The 13,010-nt window shown below is 42.5% G+C and overlaps 2 protein-coding genes across 2 annotated transcripts; both read right to left on the minus strand.

The window, feature by feature from the left end:
- Positions 1 to 2,347, minus strand: LOC136179474 (interferon-induced protein with tetratricopeptide repeats 1-like). The gene is made up of 2 exons (XM_065956309.1): positions 2,268 to 2,347; positions 1 to 1,300 (listed from the first exon to the last, which is right to left on the minus strand). The coding sequence occupies exons 1-2, from the start codon at positions 2,345 to 2,347 to the stop codon at positions 1 to 3; spliced, it is 1,380 nt and encodes a 459-aa protein (XP_065812381.1).
- Positions 2,348 to 9,768: 7,421 nt separating this feature from the next.
- LOC136179475 (interferon-induced protein with tetratricopeptide repeats 1-like) lies at positions 9,769 to 12,782 on the minus strand. The gene is made up of 2 exons (XM_065956310.1): positions 12,778 to 12,782; positions 9,769 to 11,070 (listed from the first exon to the last, which is right to left on the minus strand). Exons 1-2 carry the CDS (start codon positions 12,780 to 12,782, stop codon positions 9,786 to 9,788), a joined length of 1,290 nt encoding a protein of 429 aa, XP_065812382.1. The 3' UTR covers positions 9,769 to 9,785.
- Between the last annotated feature and the right edge of the window lie 228 nt (positions 12,783 to 13,010).

The raw sequence follows: 13,010 nt of genomic DNA on the forward strand, positions 1-13,010 counted from the left end.
CTATCTGTACTGCCTTGGCTCTTGCAGATTTCTGAGAAACTCCTCTATTTCTCTGCACATTATGCCTCTGTATTTAGTCTTCTCCAGGATTCTGATGCTGTTCTCACGGTTGAAGGATTTTTCTGGTATTGCTGCTGCCTTCATGTGATACTGTATCGACCTGTGGGAGTCATTTAGATTAAAGTATAGATGATTTGCATATTTGTTGTATAGCATCTGTTTGTCTTCAGGTTCTGCAGGTTCATTTTTGAGCAGTTTCTGAAATATCTGCTCAGCTTTGACCTTGCTGTGATGTGACTTTGCATAGATAGTTGCGAGGTCTGTTTCCTTTTTGAGTGAAGAGTGAGGGTAAAGAGAGAGCAGCTCCTCGTGGAGAGCGATTGCTCTGTCCATCATGCTTTGTTCTGGGGAACTACTGCTTTTATAAACGATCCTCCATCTGTAGCAGAACGCAACTAATTTCTTCAGATAACACACATCTGGATGTTCTTTCAGAACTTTCTCTGCCAAATCAACGGCCTCATCAACTGATATGTATTTTATGTAAAGGTTTAGTAAGGCCCACATGCCACTGCCACTGCAGCACAGAGTGCTCACATTTCCAGCCAACTCACGGACTTCATCTCGAATGTTTTCTCCTTCATCAGCACGTTGGTCAAGGTAGAGCGCAGCGAGGTACAAGTTCTCTGGATCCCGTTCCTTGGCTTGTCTCATTTTCTCCAAGAGGTCAGGGTCCAGCATTGGGTCACTGAAGTTTTGGGCGTTCTTTAACCATATGACATAGCTGGTGTTCCAATCCACCATGTCCGGCTGCATCCTGGCAGCTTTCTCGTAGTAATCAACAACCAGCTTCTTATCCTCTCCCAAGAACATCAGGGTCCAGGCCTTTTCAGCGCAGATCTCTGGATGGAGGTCGTCCTGTGATGGAGATGGGTATTTTTCCATCAGGGCATCAACCTTTGACAGGTAAGCCTGACTCTCTGCTTGATCTCCCAGGTGGTGGTGCAGCCAGGCCAGGTTCCCGTAGTTCACCACTAACCAAGCACCCTCATCTGCCTTTCTCAGCTTGTTGAGTGCCTCCGTAGCCTTCTGAAACAAACTGTTAGCCTCTTCATTTAACCCCAGCTTATACTGAATGAACCCCCACAGGTTGTAATTGTGGCCCAGCTTTCTATTTCCCTTCTCTTCGCTGAAGCCCTCCATCTTGTGCGTGAGGCGTAACAGTTTCGGCCTGCTGTGGACCAGGTCCCAGGTGAAGTGGCACTGCAGGGACTCCAGTGTGGTTTGACTCTGAGCAGCACTGATGGAGAATAAAAAAACAAACATTTAAACACATCAGCAGCTAGTTTTTTTTGCTTTGAAGTGTGCTATGTTTGGATGTTTACTGTTCATCTCCCATGAAGAAAATAAGATGTTTTAAAGGAGCAATATGTAACTCAGACACCTAGTGTTTAAATGAGTACTGCAGTTAAAATTCTAAACATTGTATGGTCACAAATTAGACGACACTTTGAGTGGCTTTCCCTCCCTAAAGCAACGCCCATACGTAATAATCACCTTTTTATACCAGCTAGGATTGACCCACGATTTACATCTTTGGAGAGGAATGGCCTGCGCTGTCTGGGTGACTTATACATTAATGATGTTTTTGCGAGTTTCGAACAATTACGTTGTGCATTCAATTTAAATAGCTCCGACCTTTTTCGATATTTTCAGCTCCGTGATTTTGCTAGGACCCACTCACCGGCATTCCCTCAAGTTCCAAACCCTAGTGGCATTGATCTGGCACTCAAGGCAAGAGTCTTGCCCAAAGGTCAGGTTTCCTACCTTTATGACCTCCTGTTCACAACTAACGAGTCTGCGGTAAATAAGATCAAGGCTGATTGGGAAAACGAACTACAAACCAACCTTTCTGAGGATTTCTGGAAAAATCTCTTGGGTCTGTTAATTCATCTAACACTAACACCTCCAGTCTGGTTAAGAAGGCTCATCAACGCCTCTTTTTCCTGAGGACACTGAAGAGACACCACCTGTCTTCAGCTGTGCTGGTGAACTTCTACCGCTGTGTGATCGAGAGCATCCTGACCAGCAGTGTCACAGTCTGGTACGGAAACTGCTCTGTCACAGACCGTAAGGCGCTACAGCGGGTGGTAAAAACCGCCCAGCGTATCACAAGGTGTCCACTTCCTGCCATTGAGGACGTCCAAAGAAAACGCTTTTCCCCGAATTTGCGGCGAGCTCACAGCATCCTTAAAGACTCCTCCCACCCTGCCCACAGACTGTTTACCCTCCTGCCCTCCGGTAGGCGCTTCAAAAGCCTCCGGACCAGGACCAGCAGACTGATCATTTAGTCTATGGCGAGTTGCAACTAGCAGTAGTGGTCTGTCTTTATTCGTCTGTTTTCTAATGTCGTCAGTGTATAATCGACCAGAAACAATCTGATTTATAGCTCACTGCTCGTTGCACACTTCTGGGTATGGAGTTTTTATTCTTAATCATCACATGGACTTTGTTGACTGTGGCTCAGTGTTTGTTTGATCCCTGCCACTCGCACACGGGCCGGATTCAGTATTCTCGGGGATTTTTACTGGATCTAAAGTATCGACAGCAGCCACTGTTGCACCTAATTACCGAAGACTGTTTAACAGTGGATAGCTCCGGTCATCGTGATGATTTTAACAAAAAGAACAACAAAGGGAAAGTACGGAAACGAGGGAGACGGGGTGGTGTCCGAGAGAGGCTCAAGCGTCTGAATCTCCACCGTATACCCCTCTCCTCGATGCTGCTCTGTAATGCCCAATCCATCAGAAACAAGATTGATGAGATCCAGGCCAACGTCGTTCATCTGGAGAATTTCAGAGACTCGTGCATCATGGCTTTCACCGAGACCTGGCTTACTTCTTCGGACTTGGACACGGATCTAACGCTCTGCGGTTTTGGGACATCGGTGAGGCTTGACAGAAACGTTAACGTCACAGGTTATTTCAATCACTGTAACTTGAAATCATTGAGCAACTTTCACCAGTATATTTCTTGCCCCACCAGACTGAACAAAACTATTGACCTGTGTTATGGTTTAGTCAAAGGTGCATATAAGTCAGTTTCCCTGCCCTCTCTTGGCTCTTCTGATCACAACACCATCCTTCTGACCCCCATCTACAAACCTCTCCTTAAAAGAGTAAAGTAGTCACAAGGACAGTGGAGCTGTGGACTGAAAGTGCTATTCATCATTAAAACGTAGATAAAAATCATTCAGTGCATATGCAAGCTCTGTCTGTGATTTAAAACCGTCCATGTTAATCCACCCATTTTTCTTGTTGTCCTGGCCAGTCATGGTTTTCATGCCATCCCACACTGCCTTTAGGTCATTACTATAAAATCTATCCTCCACCCTATTCTTATATTGGAGCTTAGCCCTCTTGATTTCATGTCTGGCCTCTTTCTTCGCTTCTGCTATCTCAACAACCCCACCATGCAGAAACGTGTCATGTTTCCTGTGCAGTGCATCCTTCACTGCCCCTTCTAACGCTAGTATAAGTGTTCATTCTGTCAGATCCATGTTTAAAAAATGTAACATTAGGAAAAGCCCTGCAATCTGCAAAAAGGGCCTCCAGAGACTCTACTTTCTGCGCAGAATGAACACTTTTAATGTGGACAAGACACTGATGGTTTTATTCTACCGATCTTTTATAGAGTCAATTTTAACCTTTTGTTTTATCTCATGGTATGGTAACCTTTCTGTTCAGAACAAAAATCGTCTTTCCAGTATTGTCAATACAGCCAGTAAAATAATCGGCGCTCAGCAGCTTTCATTGTCAGAAATCTGGAATAGACAAGTTGTTAGAAAAGCAAAGTCTAAACATTCGTATGCAAGTCAGATACTCACCTCATCTTTCTGCTGTTTCTTCCTCTCAGTCGTTTTCTGAAGATGACTTAGTCGAGCAGATGTCTTGATGTTGCTCTGTGGTTACAGTCGCTCCAGCTTCAGCTCTCTAGTGTGGATGGCGTGATGATGTGCAGCAGCAGCTTTAAATGTCTGTGATAGAGGCGTGGCACTTTCCTTACCAGCAGGATGTTATGTGAGTTTAATTTCTTAAGAATTGAAACTGAAAGCCTCAAGTTGCAGGGCTCTCAAGTGTGTGTGTGTGTGTGTGTGTGTGTGTGTGTGTGTGTGTGTGTGTGTGTGTGTGTGTGTGTGGTGTGGGCATGAGTTTAGACATTATGTGGGACTGTCTGCCTTTACAATTGTGACTGATCATCGCCCATTGCTGGGGCTCAGGCACATGGCCATTGAAAATAACCCCACAGGACGGAGGGGTCGCTGGGTGCTGGAGTTGGACCCTTTCAACTGGACCATTATGCACAAGGACGGCCCTAGCAATAAAAATGCGGACGCTCTTTCCCGCAGGCCCGTTTCCCCTGGCTCTGTTGGGGCGACAACAGACCGCGTTGTGGGTTCAGTGGACTGCTCTCCGGTCTCACCAGGAACATGATCTGACCTACAGACTGCTTATTCTCTCTGCTGCACTAACTCCGAACTGCAGGTTCATGTCAAGACATCCCATGGGGGGATCTCTGGTTGACCGCCCTCTGCAACGGGTGGCAGCAGATATTCTGGAACTGCCTGTGACATCTCGGGGGAATAGGTACGTGCTGGTTGTGGAGGATTATTTTACTAAGTTTGTTAATGTGTACGCCCTTCCAAACCAGACTGCTCACACGGTTGCTCACTGTCTTTTTGAGGATTATGTTTTGCTGCATGGAGTCCCTGAGGTCCTGCACACCAACCAAGGCCGCCAGTTTGAGGCGGACATGATTCAGGGTCTCTGTCAGATGTTGGGGATCAAGAAAACATGCACCATGGCATACAATCCGAAGTCGGACGGAATGGTGGAACGCCATAATCGTACTCTGATTGACCAGCTTGCTAAGATGTTGCTCTCTCGTGGGGGCAAATGGGACAGTTATGTAAAACAGGTCGCTTTTGCATACGTGGTATGCATGGTTGGGACCTGCGACCTCCTGATCTAGGACTAAAAAACAGGTGTCAGAATAGCTGCTGAAATTAGCAAGAATTCAACTGGCTGTCTAGTTCACACACTCTGGTCAAACTGTTAGCTAATATTACTGATTACCAGCTGACTGGACACAATATTCCCCAACATACAGAAATCAAATGATGAGATGACTTACTGTATTAATACCATATGGTCCTCTTCTCCATAGACTGTAAATATAACGGTCCTCTCCCACGTCGATCAGTCTGTACTTCAGCGAGCGTCTGAATCAAAGTGCGAGCGTCTTCTTTGTAACCAGAATGTAGCGTTGTTGTAGCGGGAATATCTAAATCTTACCCGGATACAGCAATGCTATTTATTGATTGGTTGTTGGGGTAGCTATATATATATATTTTTTTTGATTAACTGGTGCGTGGCAAGCTCCTTCTGATCTCTATGGGAAACCCACTTGATTCATATCTGTTTCACTGTTAAAAAAATAGCGGCGCAACTTGGTGGGCGTTATCCTGGTAATTTATGCGTGAGACATACAAGGTGTGGCGTGTGAGCGTGTGAACAGGTTGAAATGTGTGTCTCTCACTCCCAATGCGTGAGATTTAGAGCATTGAATGTTGTCAGTTTTGATGCGCTTTGGCGCCATCAGGAGGTCTCTGAGTGCAACTGCAGTGTCATAAAAACGGTCACGCCTCCCCCTCTGACACCACGTGCATTTGTTGACAAACAAAGGGTGAGGAAGCCGGCAGAGACGCTGTGAGAAGATGAGGAACCACGCAGACTCAAAAGGTACAGTAATATTACCAGATTTTGATGGAGCCTGAGTGTCTGCAGCCCGTTGTCTAGTTTGTTTATTCAACTGTTACCATGACAACTATAGGTCGTGGATAAATGGCTACATAGATCGGTTTGTAAAGTTACAAACAATTTGGAGACAAAAGTAAAGCTGCTAAACGTGAGACAATGATGACGTCACCGGTAATGATGCAGCTCGGAGTGACTATGGGGTTTCTTATTGCGCGAGACGCTAGCTTAACATTCAGTACATTAGCCGTTAACATTCACGACTAATGAATAACTTTATGAATATTATTCAAAACTCCACAGAACTGATACGGGATGAATCGAATATGATCAGTAACTAAAAACCACAGTTTGATTACATCTAAACAACTAAAACAATACTTTAAAATGTGTTTATCGACGGAGTGTGAATCATCATTAACTTACCTCCGACCAAGCTGTCAATGGCTCTGACCACATTCCTGACGTCATCACTCACACTGTGGTAATTCTAGAGTCTCTTGGGGATTATTCCTCTTCATTTTACTTTGTTGACTTTCAGAAACAAATTTTGGTTTTCAAAGCAATAATGTATGTGACACTTAGCAGGGCAACAACAGTGAGTGCTGTCAGATGGGGCCCCCTTAGGGAGGTTTCCTACTGTCATTTTGGGGCACTGCTTTGGTTTACATTTGTGAGCCCTGAGGGGCCCCTACTGGTCTGGGGCCCCAAGCAGTTGGGGCACACACACACAGACTCCAAAATAAACAGGCAGGAGAATAATGTAAAACTCAAAAGAAGATATACAATGAAAAACAAGTGTTTTGGGGAAAGTTATGCTGTCAATATCAACCTGTTACACTGACAGAGTATGAGGTTTTTGTTTTTCAACATCGGTTTTCCTTTTATTCCAGGATTCAGCCCAAAACTTCAATTCACCATCAATGATGAGCCGGAGCCCGGAGTGGGACGGAGTCAGTACAGGAATGCAGCATATAGACAATGTGTGTTATGGAAAATCAACAGGAGAGATACAACAAATCACAATATACATGGGTAACACTTTACAATAAGGTACACACATTTTGCATACTTACTGGGAGACGAATGGGAAACTAACCACTAGATATAATCCAGAGTGCATATGTGAAAAGGGCTCTAGGTAACCATTAGTTAACAGGTAGATTTGTGTGGTTTATCCAGCTTTCATTATCCGTTAAATAATAATTCACTACACTACAACATGTGATGAAGAAGTACTCAATATCTACCCAGTACTGAGTGGTTTTCTAATGGTTACTTGAAACTTTAATCACGTTATTTTTGCATTTCAGCATGAGCATACAAAATAAAAGTTTGGGTTTGGTGCTACATTACACAAATTTCCTACCAACATAACTTGAACTGCTCTTCTGCTGTTGCTCGTTTGGAGCGACAAGTGGTTCATCCATGCCATGATTGATGGTTAGTCTTTCACTGTGCCAAGACACACATGATCAGAACATGTGCTGCTGTGAAATGTTCTTATTCTTCCTGACACAGTAAGTGTATAAAAGGCTCAGACAGTAGGTGGCCTTCCTGTTAATTGCTCACGCTCCTCCTGCATGTTGATGACGTAAGCATCTCAAGCTTTTTGCTTCTGCCTTTTCCTTTTCAGTCGCTACATAACACATGACTGTTGACTCTGTTTGAACTGTCTGTATTGTTTAGAAATGATTGTATATGTATAATGGCTGAATAAAATACTCACACATACATGATCAGTTTGCCAGCGTGCGTGTGTTCGGAGAGGAGAGCGGCAGATTATAAATTCACCGTACTCTGCAACATGATGATGAATCAGTTTATGGACGCCATCTTGTAATACTCTTAGTTCACCAGCAGATGGCGCCTGTGCTAGTTGTAAACCTAGGCAGTAAAGTGTATGTGAAGTTGTTAATCTGTCTAAAGAGCTAATTTCTTTCATTTATGTTCATTGAACTCGAATATTTCTGCCAAATAACTTACTCTAATAATTGTCAGACGCTTATGATCTGACGAGGCTTAAATTTCTAGCTCCGTCCTCCTGATAGTTTAGAACTGAAGAAGGTGAAACCACTGAAACAAAAAACTTCAAGACGATTTCTTGGTGTGCACACTGTTCATTTATTGGTATGAAGCTTAAACACAGCTTGAGCAAACAGGAGCATCTTAATATATAATTTTCAGGTCACAGAAAATACATTTTCACATGAACAATGAGGACTTTACATTTCTGAAGCGAAGCACTTTCATATAAAATCCATTAATTCTAAAATCTGAAAATACAGCATTGAAAAAACACAACAGAAGCAAAATACATGATAATCACAATTCACACATTTCTTCATTAAGTATTCACCATGACGACCGTGTTTTACAGAGGACGTCACACCTACCAGGAGCTAGGGTGTAAGATTTAAAGGTCACATAGTCTCCTCCTCTTCAACCAGTTTAAAAAATTCTCAGAACTTCCAAAAACATGTGTGAAGTTTCTTGTTCTAAATCCACTCTGATCCTGTATTTGATCATGCCTATAAACCCATGCCTATTTCAGCCCTGCTCAGAACAGACTGTTTCTGTGTCTGTACCTTTAAATATGTAAATGAGCTGTGTCTGACCACGCCCTGTCTCTGGAAGGGCTTGTGTGTACTTGGTCTTTCTCGCTCCATGTCCTATTGTTTACGGTGAGAAGGCAGACTCAGAGGGCAGAACAAACACCTAGCTGTGGGAGTGTCACCCACCTGGGGGAGGGGCTACTGCCCTTTGTGATGTCATGAAGGGACCTCCGTCCTGAATTAGTAAGTCGTTCCCAACTTTCTCTCTGTCTTTCTCTCTCCTCTGTTTCTAACTCTATCCACTGTCCTATCTCTAAATAAATGAATAAAAGCCCCAAAATAAAAATAACTAATAAAATAATAAAATTAAACCTTCCTTTATTTTATTTCAAACAGTTTTGAATGGCAAGAAATTCATTTTTAGTTAGTTTTTATCCTTATTTTTTGGACGCCCTGGCAGAATTGGCCCCCTCCTGTTTTTCATTCTTCTTCAGGATTCTGTTGCTCTTTATTACCACTTGAAAGCAAAACGCCTTCATAGAAATTAGATGTTTTCTTTTGCTTGGACTAAATTGTTCCCCCTAAATTTGCCTCCCTATCTTTACTGCCTCGGCTCTTGCAGGTTTCTGAGAAACTCCTCAATTTCTCTGTCTTAAATAAAATGTATTATTATTATTTTACCCCAGACAAACAAAAAGTCACAAAAGCCTCAAAGTGAGAAAAGTAAACGTATGAAACACTAAAATAATGAAGCTAAAGGGGAAGAAAAAGACGAATAGGAAAGGGTTTGGAATTAATAAATTAGAAACATGTAAACATTCGTATGCAAGTCAGATACTCACCTCATCTTTCTACTGTTTCTTCCTCTCAGTCGTTTTCTGAAGATGACTTAGTCGAGCAGATGTTTCCTCTTGATGTTGCTCTCTGGTTACAGTTGCTCCAGGTTCAGCTCTCTAGTGTGGATGACGTGATGTGCAGCAGCAGCTTTAAATGTCCGAGATAGAGGCGTGGCACTTTCCTTATCAGCATGATGTTATGTGACTTTCCTTTCCTGAATTAGTCAGTCGTTCCCAACTCTCTCCCTCTCTCTCCCCTGTTTCTAACTCTATCCACTGTCCTATCTCTAAATAAATGAATGAAAGCCCAAAAATAAAAATAGCTAATAAAATAATAAAAATAAACCTTCCTTTAATTTTTTTCAAATAGTTTTGAATGACAAGAAATTAGTTTTTAGTTAGTTTTTATCCTTATTTTTTGGACGCCCTGGCAGAATTGCCCCCCTCCTGTTTTTCATTCTTCTTCAGGATTCTGTTGCTCTTTATTACCACTTGAAAGCAAAACGCCTTCATAGAAATTAGTTGTTGTTTTTTTTTGCTTGGACTAAATTGTACCCCCTAAATTTGCCTCCCTATCTTTACTGCCTCGGCTCTTGCAGGTTTCTGAGAAACTCCTCAATTTCTCTGTCTTTATTCTTCTCCAGGGTTCTGATGCTTTTCTCATGGAAGGAAGATTTTTCAGGTATTGCTGCTGCCTTCATGTGATACTGTATCGACCCTTGGGAGTCTTTTCGATCACAGAATAAGTAATTTGCATATCTGTTGTAAAGCATCTGTTTGTCTGAAGGTTCTGCAGGTTCATTTTTGAGCAGTTTCTGAAATATCTGCTCAGCTTTGGCCTTGCTGTGATGTGACTTTGCATAGATAGTTGCGAGGTCTATTTCCCTTTTGAGTGAAGAGTGAGGGTAAAGAGAGAGCAGCTCCTCGTGGAGAGCGATTGCTTTGTCCACCATGCTTTGTTCTGGATCAGGGTAATCTCTCCTTTTATAAACGATCCTCCATCTGTAGCAGAGTGCAACAAATTTCTTCAGATAACGCACATCTGGATGTTCTTTCAGAACTTTCTCTGCCAAATCAACGGCCTCATCAACAGATATGTGTTCTATGTGAAGGTTTAGTAAGGCCCACATGCCACTGTTACTGCAGTACAGAGTGCTCACATTTCCAGCCAACTCACGGACTTCATCTCGAATGTTTTCTCCTTCATCAGCACGTTGGTCAAGGTAGAGCGCAGCGAGGTACAAGTTCTCTGGATCCCGTTCCTTGGCTTGTCTCATTTTCTCCAAGAGGTCAGGGTCCAGCCTTGTGTCACTGAAGTTTTTGACCTTCTTTAACCATATGACATAGCTGGTGTTCCAATCCACCATGTCCGGCTGCATCCTGGCAGCTTTCTCGTAGTAATCAACAACCAGAATCATGTCCTCTCCGAAGAACATCAGGGTCCAGGCCTTTTCAGCGTAGATCTCTGGATGGAGGTCGTCCTGAGATGGAGATGGGTATTTTTCCATCAGGGCATCAACCTTTGACAGGTAAGCCTGACTCTCCTCTAGCTCTCCCAGGTGGTGGTGCAGCCAGGCCAGGTTCCCGTAGTTCACCACTAACCAAGGACCCTCATCTGCATCTCTCAGCTTGTTGAGGGTCTCTGCAGCCTTCTGAAACAAGTTCCTCGCCTCTTCATTTAACCCCAGTTTATACTGAATGAACCCCCACAGGTTGTAAATGTGGCCCAGCCATCTATTTCCCTTCTCTTTGCTGAAGTCCTCCATCTTGTGCGTGAGACGTAAAAGTTTCGGCCTGCTGCGGTCCAGGTCCCAGGTGAAGTGGCACTGCAGGGACTCCAGTGTGGTTTGACTCTGAGCAGCACTGATGGAGAATACAAAAACAAACATTTAAACACATCAGCAGCTAGTTATGACTCTTGTGTTCTTATTTGTTATGTCTCGTCTCGCAGTGTCTCCTTTACTCTTCTAAACTGTCAATCACTTTTATTACCCTATTATATAGTCAGACAATCAAGTAAACTTCTCAGATAAATAAAAAACAGACTAAATTATTTGGTGGACATCACTGCATGGGCTCAGGAACACTTCCAGGAGACATAGTCTGTGAACATGTTAGCTGAAACTCTACCATGTGTAGGGTTGCCACCTTCCAAGCAGAAAAACAAGGGACACCCCGCAGCGGGGTGCAACTCAGTAGGGGCCTCACTGGCCCAACGGTGGGGTGGGGCACCAGTTGTGGTGAATCATGATTTAAAACAAGGTTTTAATGAAGTAATAAGAGTCATACTTTAAGTTTTAAGTGCTTTATGGACACATTTTTTTCTGAAATAATTTACAAAAACGCAAAACTTCAGTGTAAAGGCAGATACAGTAATGTATGCACAATGAAATGCACCTAACACGACTTCAGCAGATGATTACTATTAGCTATCTAATTTACAACTTAACTTAAACTTCAAATAAAGTTATTAACTTAACATTAATTCATTAACAGAGTATTATTGAAGTGCTTTTGACACTGCTGTAACACATGATTTTTTATGAAATAAACAGTACGAATTTAATAGTATTTTCATTCATTTATTCTGTCCTCCTGTCTTTCGTTTTTGTTGTTTTCTTATGAAATCATGAATGATACTATTAATATGGTTTTGAACTATTTTCTTATTGTATTAATTAAGTGTCTACTGTCGATATATCGATGTTGTATTGATGATATCTCACCCAGGACAAACTGTGAATACAGATTTGGCTAAAATAAATGTCATCTTTTTGTTTTACGTACCGAAAAATATTCACACTATCCAAACTATACTGGAATAACCTATTTATAAACATGGGAGAAAATATATTAAGTAGGCCTACAATAGTTTCCTTTACATTATATTCATTTTCACTGACACTGTCAAGCCAGGCATTACTTTCTACTCACGTCTGTATTTCTGCATCCGTTTACGTTTCAATGGTGCACGGTGCGGGAATCAGAGACACCTGCAGACATGTTTCCTTCTGACTCCTATGACTTTCTCTCACCCAATCACTGACAAGCTCTCATTGCTCATGCCAAAAAAGAACCAAACAAACCAACGGACACTCCGAGGAGGCGGGAACTAGCCGGCTGAATGATGCTGAGTTCAAAGCATCTTGGAAATATGGGACAAACCGCGTCCCGTATTGATTCAAAACGGGACGCAATATCAAAGTGTAAAATACGGGACGATTCCGTATTTTACGGGATTTGGTTTTGTATTTGAGTTTCCCTGTTTTATCCCAGTGTTGCTTGTTTCCCTTGTGTGTTAATGTTCCCTAGTGTTGTTGGTTTTTCCCTTGTGTGTTTCCTAGTTTTGTCTTCAGTTTTTTCTGTTTTATTTTGTCATTTATTATCCTCGTGTATCTCTGTGTTCTAGTGTGTTTTGTTAGATTCTTGAGTTCTGTGTGTCTTTAGTGTTTCATGATTTAGTTTGTAGTTGTCCTCAGTGTTTCTTGTATTCCTGCCTCTGTGTGTTTCCCAGTGTGTTTGCCCTGATTGTCTTCACCTGTGTCGTTAGTCTCACCTGTGTCTGATTACCCCATGTCTATTTAGTCTCTGTGTTTCTTCCCTTCTGTGGCAGTTCATTGTATGTGTTTGTCGGTGCGTATGTTATGTCAGTGTCCCGGTGGCTCCCTGTTTTTGAGCCCTGTGTTTTTGTTGAACTTGTTGAAGTAAGTTTTTGTTTGGCTTTTTGTTAAAATAAATAGTTTAGTAAATTCTGCACTTGGGTCCACACCTCCTTGTTTTTCAATTGTGACACCATGCAAAGA

The sequence above is a fragment of the Labrus bergylta genome, chromosome 6 (assembly GCF_963930695.1).
Source record: "Labrus bergylta chromosome 6, fLabBer1.1, whole genome shotgun sequence".
Classification (NCBI taxonomy): Eukaryota; Metazoa; Chordata; class Actinopteri; order Labriformes; family Labridae; genus Labrus; species Labrus bergylta.